Source organism: Nematolebias whitei, chromosome 17 (assembly GCF_014905685.2).
Source record: "Nematolebias whitei isolate Nwh7 chromosome 17, NemWhi1, whole genome shotgun sequence".
Taxonomy (NCBI): domain Eukaryota; kingdom Metazoa; phylum Chordata; class Actinopteri; order Cyprinodontiformes; family Rivulidae; genus Nematolebias; species Nematolebias whitei.
In genome coordinates this window covers 22,523,923-22,540,586 of record NC_056514.1, presented here as the reverse complement: position 1 = coordinate 22,540,586, position 16,664 = coordinate 22,523,923, and the positions used below count along the sequence as shown (strand labels likewise).

General features: G+C 37.4%; 1 protein-coding gene across 1 annotated transcript; it reads right to left on the bottom strand.

Moving 5' to 3' along the window:
* Positions 1-15,312: 15,312 nt before the first annotated feature.
* On the bottom strand, positions 15,313-16,122 carry lrrc3ca (leucine rich repeat containing 3Ca). The gene has a single exon (XM_037690790.1). It carries the CDS (start codon positions 16,105-16,107, stop codon positions 15,313-15,315), a length of 795 nt encoding a protein of 264 aa, XP_037546718.1. The 5' UTR covers positions 16,108-16,122.
* Between the last annotated feature and the right edge of the window lie 542 nt (positions 16,123-16,664).

The following is a 16,664-nucleotide window of genomic DNA, read 5'->3' as shown; positions in this document are numbered from 1 at the left end:
GTATGCCCTTCCTGACGCAACCACAGACCACCGAGCTACCACAGCCCTCTGTGGGGAGCAGAGAGCTGCTATCTAGGACACCCGGAGGAGCAGATGGTGGGGCGAATGAGGGTGGGGGCAGGTGTGGGTGCTTCACCTACCCCACCCACATTTTTGATGTTGTCTGTGCCGGAGCTTGAACCGGCAATGTTCCGATCACAGGCCCACCTTCTCTAACCTCTGCGCCACCACTCCCCTATATGTGTGTATATATATATATGTGTGTGTGTGTGTGTGTGTGTGTGTGTGTGTTTAAATAAACAGCATTTCTTTTTATAATGTGTTTACTGGGCATCTTCCTTACGAGGGGGTTGTCACAACAAGCAAACTCACATGGACAATTTGGCCATTGTTTTACGCTGGCTGCCCTTCATTATGTAACCTGGGCTCGAACCTGCAGCTCCTGGATTATGAGACCACTTCACAGATTTTCTGGGCTGGGGTGGCAGCTACATGCTTCCATAATTTACACCTAATGGTTACAGGAAAAGAAACTTGCTCTTTTTTTAATTTCCTTTTTTTTTTGTCTACCCAACAAGACTTTCAAAGTAATTTTAGCACATCATGTGGTTTGTGTCTGATCTTTTTGGGCCAGTTGCCAGTAAACCAGGCAGAAAATAAATCATTTTTATTTGGTTCCGAGTACGTTTTGGAGCAAGAAGTGATTATTTTGTTAACTTATCCTTTTATGCTTAAACATAACCAAGTATTTTTAATAACCCTAACTAAGTAGTTATATTTAAATCTTTAACTTTGACCCAAAATTCTATGGGAGAAAACAAAGAGAAAACAGTAAAGTTGACCCAGTAAACACATTTTAAAGAATGTTAAACTTTAACACGTGTGGGATTAGAACTTTTTCTGTTAGTCATTTCGTTTTATCCACTCAATCTGTTTTATTATTAAACCTGTCTTATGCAATACATTAGATTAGTAATGAACTTGTTTCTGTTGAGTTAGTTTCTTTTGCAAAAAAAAGAAAGTGGAAAACTCTTTGAAATACGATTTATTCCCTTATTGCTGATTTTCCTGCATTGATGCAACAGAGCTCGTAGTGGGACAGTTGCACAAAACTTCAAGTCATGCACGAAGAGACTTCAAGGAAATGGGCATTTCCTCTGACAGCAAATTGAATCTGAAAGTCTTTTGAAGACTATATTTGTTAATAAATGTAGAATTGACAAAAGCCAATTAAAAAATAATAATTTTTATCTGTAAATTGTTTTATTTTTACAGTTTTATCGTTGTCTGGTTGATACATATTTAATGCCCAGCACGTGTTTGTAATGTTATCTGAGAAATGAGTTTTATTGTTTACGTCAAGAATCCTTTAAATATTTTACCGTATAAAGTTATCAGTTAAAGCTCAGTTTCAGCTGGAGAATCTAAAAATGTGCCACAAAAACTAATTACCTTTTACAACCGTGCAATTTCTTCTTTGTAAAGGATCAGTTTCCTCCATTCTCCAACATTTGCCGAACGTCGCTGTGCATAATGAATTAAAAAGCCAATTCTGAGTCCTTAAATATGAAGCAGTCCTGCACAGAAAAGAAAAGCAACACCACTGGAATAAACAGTCTGGAGTTAATTCAGTGTTTTTTTTTATCTAAAAGGCAAATCATGTTTTTTTTTATACAAATTAAATTCATTCACGCACATTTTTGACACTTAAATGTGGACGTAACACAGAAATTGGCAACTTAAGGCCTGAGGGCCAAAAATGGCCTTTGGACAATCTCCATCAGGCCCCCAATATCCTTAGTTTAAAAAAAAGCTATAACAAGACTTATGGAAATTTAAATTAAACATCATACGCAAAACTTTTTTTAAAACGTTTTTTAAGTTTTTGTGTTTCCAGAACTACAGTAGACTGAACCATAAAGACTTAAAAAAACAAACATCGTATTTTCAGTGGTATAAGTCGCATCAGTCAACAAAAAGCATCATGAAGAGGAAACAAACAATAAGTCTCATTTATTATGTGTCACCGCTGACCAGTAAAGTTCATTATGCGTTTATTTAATGGTCAAAACAGCTTCATTTCGCCTGGGCAGAGTGGCATCGTCCGTCCATCCGTCCATCCATCCATCCGTCCATCCGTCCGTCCATCCATCCATCCGTCCATCCATCCTGGCCGGAGCTGCTAGCTCTCCAGCGTTCCTCCGCCTGCACCAGCTGAGTGAAGCGAGCGCACACTGGAGGACTCGTTGTTGCAGTTCTTCGAAATTTAAAGCGTCAGTCAAAAATTGCTTTATGAATATGGAAAAAAAAAAACATACATAAGTTGCTTCAGCATATAAGTCGCAGGACTGACAAGCAAAATACTGCGACTTATACGCCAAAAAACACAACTTTTGTTTTGCATATTTCTGCTAACATTAAGCTAACGTGAGTAATACATTGTCACAAGAGCCAATTTACTGAATACGTCTTTTATTCCTAAAGGATATTGGAAAGACTTGTTTAAAAAAGCATGTCAACGCCTGAAAAAAGTCTTCTAGATGATCTATCATAAAGAAAATGTATTTTACAATTCCCCATGCGGCCCTTTGATTGCGTCAGACGTCTCCCTTTGGAAAAAAAAATGTTGCCCACCTCTGCTTTAACACCATGTCAGTGACACACTTTGAAGTACTCGTTACATCATGTTTTCCATTTGCAGCAAGAAATGGTGACAGAAGTGTGTCAGGGTTTGTTTTTGACCTTTAGTCCTCATTTTTGTTCGATGTTACTCCGGTTACTGGATCTGTACATAGATCAATAAATCCAGGTTCCACAGGATTGATAAAGCAAAACCCCATGAGCTGTATTTGATACATGATGAATAAAGAGTTAACTTTTAGCTCTTAGAACAATTGTAATTACAAAAAAAAAAAAACTTTCACAAAAAAAAAAAAAAACGGACAAAAATATGTCTAGTGGCTTTTGATCTTTCGTTCCAGTTTCCGTTCAGAAAGGAAGTGGCATTAATTCAGCTGCATTAGCATTCATGAGAGAAAAGCTGAGCCTGAAGTTTACACTGTGGTGCTAAAACGTTTGATTCGCTCCCACAGTTGTCAAGTATATAAAACTGTTTTTGTTCCACCATTTTGTGAGGGGGGGGGGGGGGACACAGAAGAAGAACGCAGAACCAGGTTCAGGACAAGCGGCCATCTGCTTCGACCGGCTGGATTTGGTAGGAACAGATACACAATGGCAGGTCAAGAATCACATGTTAACATAGAAATAATATCAAATGAAAACTATTCAATTTTAGCAAATCATTTAAGGAAATAAAGGTCAATTTGTCCTCCAGTCTATAGAAGCACAACAAGCCAACCCTAACTATAGGATTTATCAAAACGGAAAGTCTTAAGTCCAGTCTGAAAACTGGACAATGTGTCAGCCTCACGGACAGAAACTGGAAGTTGGTTCCACAAGAGAAGAGCCTGATAACTGAAAGATCTTCCTCTCATTCTCCTTTTGGAGACTCTAGGAACCACGAGTAAGCCTGCAGTCTGAGAGCAAAGTGCTCTGTTAGGAAAATATGGAAGATCTTTAATATAAGATGGAGCTAGGTTGTTGAGAGCTTTGTAGGTTAGAAGTAGAATTTTGAATTCAATCATGAATTTAACAGGGAGCTAATGGAGAAAAGCTAAAACTGGAGAAATATGATCTCTCCCACTAATTCCAGTCAAGAGTCTGGCAGCAGCATTCTGGATCTTGAGATGAAATGTGATAAAGTGTCCTCCCATCCATTCATAACGCATCAGGAATGACGTCGTGATTTCACATGAAGTGAAAGTAGCACACAGCTGTCGGCACACAGCTGTCCTCCGGGTTGGAAAATGATCAAGTGTTGAGGCTATGTGTTGAAACCGAGTAATCTCAGATGAATTGCTCTTCCTCGCAGGACGGATGTTTGGACATCAAAGAATCTTGCTCGGGAAGTGATTATGCAGCAGATGTGACGATGATAAGGCTTTTCTATTAAAAAAAAAAAAAAGAACAGACTGTTACAAAATCCTTTTCCCTGAGTCAGTATGCCTCTGTCTGTGAGGAGCTTTACAGTCCTAATTTATGCAGGTTGGCATATTTTACAAGAAACATGTATATATGGTATGGTATAAAGTTTATTCATTTTAAAAAATACAAAACAATTCCATAACAATATGAAAGTATACAAGAGATTTAAAATGAAAGGCAGCAGAAGAAGAAAAAATCGTATTATATCTGCCCCTTTTTTCAAACAATTAGTTCAATCACAATAATCTTCAAGTAACAGAACAAAATGAATAACTCTTGTTAATTTTTCTAATTCTAATACAAAAAACACACTAAGCTACTTTATTTTATTTTTTTAACAATTCAGTTTTGATCTTTTTCTTAAATGTGCACATTGACTTGGCATTTTTCACATCACTCTCTAGACCATTCCACAATCCAACTCCTTGGATTGAGGTAGACCTTCCCTTCAGACTAGTTCTGAATTTTGGTTTGACAAATATCTCTATCCCCTTAAGATTATAACAACTTTGCCTTTTAACAAAATTTATTTGGATATTTAATGGTAATATGTTATTTTGAGCCCTATACATAACTGATAAAATACTGTAATCTACTAAATCATGGAACTTCAATAACTTCAGATGATAAAATAATGTGCTTGATGGGTGACTGTAATGCTTTCTGGTGATAATTCTTACAGCTCTTTTCTGTCAAATAAAAATAGGCTTTGTAAATGTTTTACACGCTTTCCCCCAAACATCAATGCAATAGATTAAATGTGGAACAATGATTGTGTTATACAACATGTACAGAGCTTTATCATTTAATAATTCCCTGACTTTGTATAGTACTGCGATAGATTTAGATATTTTTGTTCTTACAGAATTTATGTGATTTTTCCATGTTAGCTGTTCATCAATGATTACACCCAAAAATTTCATCTCATTAACTACAAATCTCAACACCCTCAATTCTAAATGGATCATCAACAGTTCTCTTTTTGTTACTAAACATCATGTATTTAGTTTTATCTAAATTTAATGATAATTTATTAAGTTTAAACCAAGTTCGTATTTTATCAAATTCTGTCTTCATCAATTCCAACATCCGTTTTACATCTTTACCCAAACAAAAAAATGTGGTGTCATCTGCAAAAAGGACACATTTGAGGAGTCCTGATACATTCACTAAGTCATTCACATATAAAATAAATAACTTTGGTCCAAGTACAGAGCCTTGAGGAACTCCACAAGTGATATTGCAGAGGTCAGATCTTACACCATTTATTTGTACAAACTGTTTCCTATCTTTCAAATAGCTAGATACCCAGTGTAATGCTGGTCCTCTTATACCATATTTATTTAATTTTTCAAGGAGAATAGTGTGGTCAATAGTATCGAATGCTTTTTTTAAATCAACAAAAATACTAACACAATATTGTTTTTGATCGACAGCAGTAGTTATTTGTTCTATTATTTCCATGAGAGCCATTGATGTAGAGTTTTTTGCTCTAAACCCATACTGACTGCTACTTAGAATGTTTTGTTTAGTAATAAATTTATCTAATCTGGTCACAAACAGTTTTTCTAGAATGTTTGAGAACTGTGGTAATAAGGATATTGGTCTATAATTATTGAACATACATTTATCACCATTTTTAAAGAGAGGAACTACCTTAGCTACTTTCATATTGTCTGGAAATATTCCTTTTGAAAATGATAAATTACATATATATGTAAACGGCTCGATAACATAACTCATTATGTCCTTTACAAACATCATATCCATGTCCACCCAGTCTTTTGATCTCTTATCTGTAAGATTTTTTACTACATTCATTATTTCTACTTTGGCAGTTCCATTAAGAAAAATACTGTTGTCACAACTTATAATTGAATGGTTCACATTATTTTCTACTTTTGGTATTTTAGCTGCAAGGCTTGATCCAACGTTCACAAAATGATGATTAAATCCATTTACAATTTCATTTTCATCATGGATTTCATCGTCATCCTTCAAAAAATATTGTGAAATACCTGTTTTTGCTTTATGACTTTTCAGAACACTATTTATTACTCGCCATGTTGCTTTCATATCACCATTGCCTTTATTTAATAAATCACTATAATATTCCTTCTTGTGTTTCCTTATAATCCCTACTAATTTATTTTTATACTTCTGATTTTTCTCTTCGGCCTCTTGTGTTCTCAATTTCAAGAAACATGTATACAAATAATTTTTTTTTTTTACAAGCATTTCTCAACCCTTTCGTCATCCATGGTTGGTCAACAACATTTCTCATATTATTAACAATATCATTTCTGTCCGGTTTCTGTATTTTGAATGGGTTGAGGAAAACATACAAAGAGACTCCTGAGAGAAGTTACGACAACTCTCTTACTCAAACCTTACTTTTTGTTGGGTGTTTTAGTTTACAGTGTGGCTGTTCAGGGAAACTGGTGTAATCAGAGAAACCCCAGCGATGTATGGAAAAAACGTGCAACCTGCACACAGTAATGTGACGTCCCAGCTGAAACTAAAAGCTGAGACATTTTTACTGAGCTGAGCCCCAAGTCACAATGTAGCTCCTTACACATTTTTAAATTTTATTAAATTCTATTTTTTGTTGCCCACTGTCAAACACCAAAGGCAAAAATGTTTTTACGTATGTGTTTGTTTGTCTGTCTGTTAGCAAAATTTTGCATAAACCACTGGACAGATTTAAATAAAACTTGCAGAAAACAATCACTGGATGTGCTTCTACAACTGATTCCCTTTTTGAGTCAGCTTTATTTAAAATGACCGCCACAGCTAAGCAAACTTAGAAAACACAAAAAGGGTTATAAATCAGTCAGTTTTACAGATATTGAACTCAAATCTGAAGTGGAAGTGGAGGAGAATAATTCACAACACATACTCCAAGTGCCAACCAATCGCACAATATTTTATTTTAAAACTTTCCAGTAATTATTACAGTCAACTATTTTTGTCTGTTAGTAAAATATTTCATGCACCACTGGATGAATTTTAATGAAACGCTCAGAAAATAATTACTGTATGTACATTTACAACTCATTAACATTTGGAGTTAACCCAAATCAAAATGGCCATTACAGCTAATCGACCTTGGCCAACATAAACATAGCTATAACTTGGTCAATTTTAGATATGGAGCTAAATTTTGCTGTGATAACAGTTGATAGTATGCCCAACATATTTCCTGAGCATGATTACATTTCTCAAGATATTATAATATTGCTTGAGATTATATGAGATAATGCATGTTGCAATATCATGATCTCTTCTCAACATAAGATGATTTTAATTTAAAATTTTACCATATACGATGGGCGATATGCATTCCCTGAAAGACTATCTGTGCTTTTATTTAACTACTATAATAAAATGGAGAAAAAAGGGATTTAAATTTACTTTCCTTACACCTTTTTACTACAGGGGGAGCTCTGTAACATAAATAGAAAGCAGAACTTGGAAACATTGTTCATTCTTCAAACAGCTGTCATTTTCTCCTGATCAGTTCCTGAACAGCATGTCTTTGTGACAGTAGATGCTGAACAGGAATGACAGTGTCCCCATTCAAATCTTCTATTCTTCTTCTATTTAACTTTTACTTTTCACCCAAATCAGGAAATTGCCAAATGTCCCTCAGTTTTACTGAAAGACCTAATTGTTAGATAAATGAATATCCTTTCATCATCTGCTTACTCAAATAAACCACTCTGAGGACACAAGAAGATTTTTAACTGGTTTTACTTGCAAGGACTCATTCAAAACAGACTACATACACCTCGGGTGTCCAAAGTGCGGCCCGAGGGCCATTTGTGGCCCTAGCAGTGATTTTGTGCGGCCCACAGCTGCAGTTTAAGAATGATATCATTTTGGCCAGCAGGTTTAAGAGGTCGATACAGACTTTCTGCAAATTAGTTGGTAATCCTTTTTTATATAATGTTTAAGTTTAACAGCAAAATAGATGAAAAATAGTCTTCTGAAAATGAGCAATATTAAGCAAAATACAAACCTTTGGCTATAATATTTTTATTTTCACTTCATGGTACAAATCACCAAACACCTTTTCTGAGTTCTACCAGAAAGGAGAGTTTTGAATAAAGATTCATAAAACTGTTAAATATTGCAGTTGATAAAATAATCAAGAGGGAAACTGGACATTTTTAAATGAATAGAACGTGGTATCATCTACGTACGAGTTGATCAACTTTATTAAATATGAATCTGTTGTAGCGACTGACAGCTGGACCATTTTCCAGACCTTCGATTGGACTTTTGAGCCGTCCATGGTCCAAAAGTCTTATTGACCCCCTTTTAAAAACAACACTTACTCAAATTAGGCTTTTGTTGCTTAGAATAGACTAAAATTAACTTTCCAATCACAAGAAAACAACAAACATAAACCCAACAAATCAAATAAATCAAATCCTTGTTAATAAAAATATATATAAGCTTAGTGTTTATGAGGCTTTTAATGTTTTGGATCTACAACAATTTAAAACTCTTTCTCCACCAAAATTGCCATCATTTCCAGACTATAGAGCACACCCAAATATAAACCGTGCACACTAAATAAAAAAATACAAAACATTTTTTGTACATACATAGGCTGCGCTTGTGTATAAGCCACAGGTGTCCACGTTGTACCATGAGATATTTACATAGAAAGATTGTTTAAAAACTTTTAATTAAATGCGTATCAGTAACATACACAAATATATACAGTAAAATTTGCTTTTAGACCGGAAGTTACTGTAGTGAACTTTTGTCCTTTCTCCAAAATATTGTTCACGTTGAGAGTTAAATTCACATTTTGTGGCCCACGAGTCCTCTCATCTTGATAGTTTTGGCCCACATATGAAAATGTGAAATATGTTCTGAGCCATACCATAATACAAAGATTCATACCATAAATTCTCAAACACTAATGAGATCTTAAAGCCTGGAAACATTTTCACCTGCAACCTAAACTCCAAACAGGACTGCGCTCCGTGGGACTTGATGTGTCACCTTATCCCTCTACTGTGTCCCATTACCTAGCAGTTGTAATGCTCACACCAGTGTAACGTGTCCCAGGTTGCAGATAGGGCAAGCTGAGCTGGCCTGAAATTTAAATTAACCCGAGCGACATTCATGAATGCTGGAGAACACTGGTGTCGGATAACCGGCACCCTCACTCCCGCCATGCAAACACACCTGTCGTACATCCAGGAGAACAAAGGAACGAACACACTTGAATCAGCTGAAAAGAAATACTGGCACACATGTCTGCTAATAGTTTTGGGTTTATCTGTTCTTGTGGTGAGGGTTCCTTGACGGTGGCTGGTTTCAAAGCCACCGTGGTAGTCTGATATCACAGGAAGGCTGGAGGAGACCGCTGTGTGCGTGTATTTGTGTGAGGCAGGAAATGTCAGAGCGAGAGGCGTACCATCTATTTTTCAGTACTCTTGAGCCTCCTGCTCATCACGGGTGACTGTGCCTTGGCTTCCTTAAGATCATTATCATCATTTTCTGCCAAACAAACTCTGAAAACTGGAGCACAGTCACAGCACAGCTAGGCTACATAGGCTACATCATTTGAGTTTATAATTCTTTGAGTATTTTACTAATTCTCATCATTTTATCCCACATTTTGAAAACTTTTAAAGTAAACGTTAAATTAAACAAAAAACTTTTAACATATTTTACAAACTGGAAGAGTTAGCTTAATGCAAAACAAAGAGAAAAAGTTAGCGCTTAGCTTGGCCTTGTTTGTGGGAGCGTCCAAAAAGTACTAAAAAGAACCATAAAGGCAGGGCTTAATTTGAGCTGGATCCTGCTGAAAGAGGATCCAGAAACGCTCTTATTTTGACAGGGTGCGTTTCGGCAACTGTTTGCTTCGATCTGTAACTCTCAGGCTTATAAATAATAAAGTTATGAACAAATATGACTGCTTTGAACAAATAAAAATTATATTGGATATGTAAGCTGAAAATAATTACATAAACACTCATTTTAAACACAACAGCCACTTACTAGCTTCCTAGTATCACATACAAGCTGCCTCTTCAAGTAAGCTTTTCCACTTCTGCTCTTAAAAAAATTCTCTGCTCCTAAAAGTCCAAAGTCATCGTGCAATTTTATGTAAAATCTCAAAAATATAATTAAACAGCACAACTAAATTGCAAATCAGTTCAACAGTTTAAGTGGGTCATTAATCAAATTTTGATTATTTATTAAAAAGACAATGAGAGAATTGTTTGATGTGTATCATTCACATCATGTATCAAAAAAACAGCGCTAATTTGTCAAAATAACAACAATCAAAATGTCGAAAAGACAGTCCAGTTTAATTTCATTAAACAAAGGTTTCTCATTGTCCTTAGTTGCAGGCAGTGGCTATAGAGATTGGAGGAGGAGCGAGCGAGTGGTGGGGGTGAGTGCCGAGATAACCAAGCAGTCATACGTAGGCAGGAGCCCACAGCCAGACGCCAGGAACAGACGGAGGAGGCACCTGGCAGTTTCACGGGTGGAGTCGGACAGTGAATTCAGCAGAGAAAAACCAGCTCGGAACTGTCAAGTAAGGGGGAGAGGCGTAGGATGCTAGTGGAGTGTTTACAAATGTAGGTAAACGTAGATGTTCAACAACTCTTTCAAATACACCAAAATGCAGGAAATCACGTCTACTTTATTCAAAATTGTCTGGCGGAAACCCCCCAGAACCCATGCCCCCCACCCCGCTGACTTGCCAGCTATTAGCATTACATCATCTATCGGTTTACAAATTAAGCCCTGCATAAAGGTGCCTGCTAGTGCTTTCAAATGTTACTAAATACACTCCTGCCTATTCCCAATCAAAGTGAATCAAAGTTTATGTTTTTTTACAATGACAAGTTTTGAAGTTTTTCTTTCTCTGTGCTCGACTAAGCTAGCTGGTTGAAGGTGTTTGATGTGTTTTCTGGTAGAAAGTTTAAAAAGTCAATTTTCCAAACTGTCAGAATATTTTTTTTTAAACAAAATGAGCAGTTCCCTGGTATTATTCATAACATGTCGACTCTTACATGTCAGCTTCATGCATTTATTTGCATTTCGTGTGCCGTTAGCACAGATACTAAAACATACTGGTAAATTGTACCAACTAAATTACATCCTCAGCCAAAAGCAACACCGTCCTACTCAGACATCCTTCATATATTTACTTCTTTGTCATGCCTGAAATGCAACGTTTTTTCTGAATGTTGCTGCAAAAAAAGGCAAATCCAAATAAGTGGAAAATAAACATTATTTGATCAACTTTTTTTTTATTGAAAAGTTGATATTTGTTATAATGTGTTTATCTCAATTTGTTTACTATGAAAACCATGTAGTAATACATGGTATAGCCCAGTACTTACAGGGTATGTACTGTAGGCCTATATGGTAGTTATAGAGTATGTAGTGGTACTGCTGTGTGCATATCTGGTACGTATAAATACGTACGTAGCACTTACCAAGTACATACCTGGTACTTTTGGTGAATGTACTTGATACTTACTGAATATGTACAAAAAGAGTACAAACTTGGTACACAAGTGCATGCTTGGTACTTACTTAATATGTCTCTGACACCTACAGGGTGCACCCCATTGTCCTACAGTGTACGTACCAGGTACATACTTTATAATTAACTCTACTCTGGTGCATACCCAGGTACAGGTACCCCATTTGTATTTATGTATTTATGTATTTCTATTACAGGTGTAACAAAATCTCTTGGCACGAGACCTCGTCTGACTAAAACATTGTGGGATATCTTGTCAACATGAGAACTGTTGTCTGGTTATTTTGTCAGAAAAAATTATCACCACACCACCACAAATTTTTTTTTATTTTGTCAAGAAAATATATTAAAAAAAAGGTTTGTTCCCGTTCAGGTTCTTAATTCTGACCATGTTTGAAAGTAGTTTTGACTTCTTTGATTTAAAAAGGCATAAAATATCAGACAGAGTAGATTCTCATTAAATGAGTTTGTGGCAAAAGCTTTTTTTTTTTTTGGTGAATATATTGCTTAAAATGATTTAGTCTCATATCACCTTGTGAAAAAAGCATCTCATTTCACCTACTTGCTACCCAAAGTCATGCAAAGGCCAGTATACTGAATGATTAATGAAGTTTTTGCCAGATTTACTGAAACATCAATAGATGTATTTTAGTTAGGAATTTATTTTGGATGTAATTTATTGTTAATTTGGACTGTATTGATATTTCCATTAAGTAGAGTTAAAATAGATGTTTTACTGTGCGCCCCACATAATTTCTGAATCAACATCAGTCATTTATTGGAATAAATTCAGAGACGACAGGAGAAAAAATTGCACTTCTAAATGTTAATGTTATGAAAACGTGTTCATGTGAATTACTGGTAATTGTTTCCCTAAACCCAATCAACAAGCAATTCAACAAAAATACTAGGAATCAAATACTCAAATCATTGAAGGTATTCCATTTTAAAAGCAAACCTGATAATCTTTTTGGTCCGTTCCAAAGTGATCAGTATGTTTCAAGCACCGTACTTTTTTCATACAGTGATGTCCCTGTGAAGGAGTTCAAAGTTGCCATCAACTCGTAGCCCGCTGCGAATCCTCTCCAGAGCAGCCGAAGTGCATTTGGAAAAGTGCTTTACTCAACAAATGGAAGTTAGGCAGCAGAGAGGGGCCACTGATCTCTTGTGGCGTTTCTTCCTCAATCCCTCCCCAAGAACTGGGTCACATAAGATGATGGGTGCAGCCCCAGACTTTCTGCACAAGTGTCTTTTCTGGGCATCATGAATAACTTATTGGTTTCACTCTGCTCTGAAGGCATTACTGTGTCAGACACAAGGAAAACCCTTGTTGACAAACCCTTTCCCACATCCCAGACATCAGATTTCATCATCCAACACCGCATTGGGTTTTTCTTGTGCAAGAAAAATCTAATGCAGAAGTCCATCTTGGAGCTCAGTCTGTAATAGATTTAATTATGCCTCCACTCAAATGCATTTCCCTTTTTTTTGGTCTTGGTTTGTATTGACGATTTCATCAGTATAGATGCATAAATGCATTTGTGCATCATGCTCTTTGCCACATGCTCTGGTGAAATGGGAGGTTCACATGCCCGGCTGCTCTTTAAATGGACTGGCAGGTCATGACCCCTTAAATGTTATCTATAAAACTCATGGGAGTGAGTGCATAATGGATCATTTGCAGAGACACCGTGAGTGCATATTAAAGACAGGAGATGGGATGAAAACCAGCACAGTTATGAAGTCTTGATCAGAGTGGATCACAACTTTTCTGCTTTGGATTAAAAATAAATAAACAGCCCCCAAAGTAACTAAAGAGGGAATGATGACGAACGAATTGCCCCAACAACAAGGACACAGTTGTTGTCCTTGTTTGCTTGTAACGATTATACCAATCATTTTTCTCTTTTAGGTTCTATTCCGGATTCGAAGTCTAAGTATTGACCCCCAGTACAGAACCACACATTTCTGAATGATTCCTCTTCTTCCTGTAAATGCTTTGTGTGACAATGACTGCTAGCTGGACTTTGTCTTGCTCCATCTTTTCTCTACTTTTTTTATTGTAATTTTAAACTTGTTGCCTCCCAAACCAACCTTTGTTTGACATTTTGATAATGATGTGTGTCTTGTAACCTGCCTGCCATATCAGCTATGAAGTAAGAATTAAATGTCAAGCTCATGGTAAAAGGCTTGTTATCAGGTGGATGTACGAATCATTTAAACTAGAGCTTTCTTGAGAGTTTTCCTTTTTTTTTTACAAGCTTTAACAGCAAGGAAGAGATTTTACTGGAATAGCATGTGATTTAAAACTAACAATATTTCTTATGCCGTGTGATATGATACACAACAATAGACTTTGTTGTTTCCCTGAGGAAACATGATAGTTTGTTATGTGCCATTACAACCAGTAACACTTTATAATTTATCTTTACGCCATACATTGTTTATCAGGTTAACAGATGAACTCATTGAAGTTTTCTAAAAAATACTCTTAAAATAAAAAGGCAGAAAGGAGATGTCCTGTTTATAAACTTGAAACTTTGGTCAGAATGCTGCTATTTACCTCAGAAGTTAGACCTCACATCTGGGAATGTCGTCCGACTTAACCTGGTTCCACTTGCAAGTCAGAAAATGTTTGGCTAATTTTGCTCAGTGACCAGGCTAACGTCCATTAGCGCTACAAGCTAATGGGTTTTGCTGCCTTCTAGGCATTCAGAGCAACAAGTTCACTATTAGAGGTTGGACAATGTGACCGAATTACTAAAATACAAACTGACAGAAATGTAAACAGAAGCTTTATTCCTGCAACAATCGCAATTTTTTATGCATGAGTAAGACATGTCGGGGCAGTACTGGTCAAGAATCTCTGATGGTAATATTGTGGTAGTTTGTACCCAAGCAATGAAGAAACGTGTCCTCTGCATTTGACCCATCACGTGAGATACATCCAAGTGGAGCAGCAGCTATTTAAGGGCCCAGGGAGCAGGGTCTTGCTCAAGGACACCACGACATGTGGACATAACAAGGAATCAAACCTGTGCCTTTCTGTTTGCCAGATTAGCTGCCACTGCACCACTCCAAGTTAAAATCCTAACTTTGTTGTGTGCAGACTTAGAATTCAAACAGTTTGACTTCCTGGTCCAAACAGAACGCACCAGTCAAACGAGTTGTTTCACTTGGGAAGAGGAACACGTATTGCAGTGTGTATATTTTTTTTATTTTATGTGGAACTGGTCAACATATTCAATAAGAAAAACGCCAAAACAAATGGAACTGGAACAGGTCATTTTACTCATATTATATTTGTTTATGCCATGAGGATTTTGATGGAACCCAATCGTACAGAGAGCCTCTCGTTCCAGTGTTGCCTCGTCCTGCTGATCATGTTGCTGTCAGATGATGCTTCTTGAACTGTCTCGTTGTGGGTGAGGCACATTAGGGTGTATGCATCACTGAACAAATCCCATTTATATCCCATTTTTGGAGTTCACAAAGGAAAAAAAAAAAGCATGCCACTTTATTCCCTTAGTGCACAGACCAGGCCATCAACTCTGCCAACAAAATGTTTAATGGTTCACTGAAAGATTAATTATTTATCTGGACTAGCTTACATCTGCCAGATTCTTACACAGGCACATGTTGTTGTTTGTTGCCCAACTAGACTCAATGTCAGTGCTGAGAAAAACTGAAACTCATGACCCTGCAGATACAAGATCACATTTTAGTTTGCTTGGTCGGCTTTATACGACAGTGCTAATAGTAGAGGAGTCCTCTGATTTACCCTGTCGGCTGGGCAATGACTTTAGATACTCCAAGTGTCTGCGGGCATCCTCCTGATTAGCCCTGACATAGTAGACCAGGTAGGAGATGACCATGGTGAACCAGCCAAACATAACAACCAGCATGGCCACATCTGTAGTCCTCTTCATCATCACACATAAATCTATGTCTGGTTCTAAAAGGAAGGCACGTCCTTCAACTCCCATTTCCTTTGGATCAGAAGTCTGGCACACGATGCCTGCCAAAGATGCAGGCTCCAAGTCCACACGAAGCACAGCCCTCTGTAATTTGCAGTCACAATGCCAATGGTTGTTTGTTAGGTTGGCGCGAGCTCGCAGGCCCTCAAAGGCAGCAGGGTTTAAGTTAATTAACTTGTTTGAAGACAGATCTAGGAACTGTAAGGAGGAGCCCAGGCCCCTGAACGCACCGGGTTCTAGCAGGTTTAACTCGTTGTGCGATAGGTCCAGTTCGATCAGGTTGGTTAAAGAAGCGAAGGCGTTTGTTGGAATTGTAGTGAAGAGATTGAAGTCCAGGTAGACCCGTCTTGTGTCATTGGGGATGTCCTCGGGGATCTCTGTGAGCTGCAGGTTGCTGCAGCGCACCGTCTTGCCACCGGTCTCGCTCTCAGAGCAGTAGCACCTCTTGGAACAGGTGGTGGCCGCATGATGGAAGCAGAAGGTCATCAAAACCAAACTGTGGAGCAGCAAACACATGACCACTGAGTGGCGCAGCAACCAGTCTGCGAGGAGGGGCATTGTGGTCTTTGGGCATGCTCCAAGGAAGACCAGCAGGGCTCAGGGATGAGGTCCACATCAACATCACCACTTACTGATGAACCTGTGGCAGAAAAGCAACAAAACGTTGTAATGACGGACTTTGCTTTAAACTTATGTAAAACAGTGATTAGCAGCATTCTTCAAAAGTAGTTCTGTCCTCTGGGGGGTGCAGAGGTTTGTCTTTGCAGTGTGGAGGAGGCAGGAAAGCCACATGCATTTTTCAGTCAGAAAAAGGACCATTCTTTGTTTTACATCAAGAAAAAAACCCACAAAAAAATCACTTCAACCCAGCACAATAAACAAGCAAAAGAAATACTTTGGTATCGCTGCGCCTCTTATAATTGACATCCCTGCAGTGCGGGGCTATTTCAGTACACAGAGGCTGGCATTAATATGTGACACCATGTGGGGAAAAAAAGTCACAAGCCAAACCTTATTATAAATCTAACCACATTTAAACATAACGTTTTCCCCTTCAATTATCGTTAAAATATTCTTGCTTCGTGTTATCCTTTGATATCACATATAAAGTTCAG

What these genes read in the sequence shown, in the direction of transcription:
- lrrc3ca (XM_037690790.1), bottom strand. Translation starts at nt 16,107, where the DNA reads ATGCCCCTCCTCGCAGACTGGTTGCTGCGCCACTCAGTGGTCATGTGT.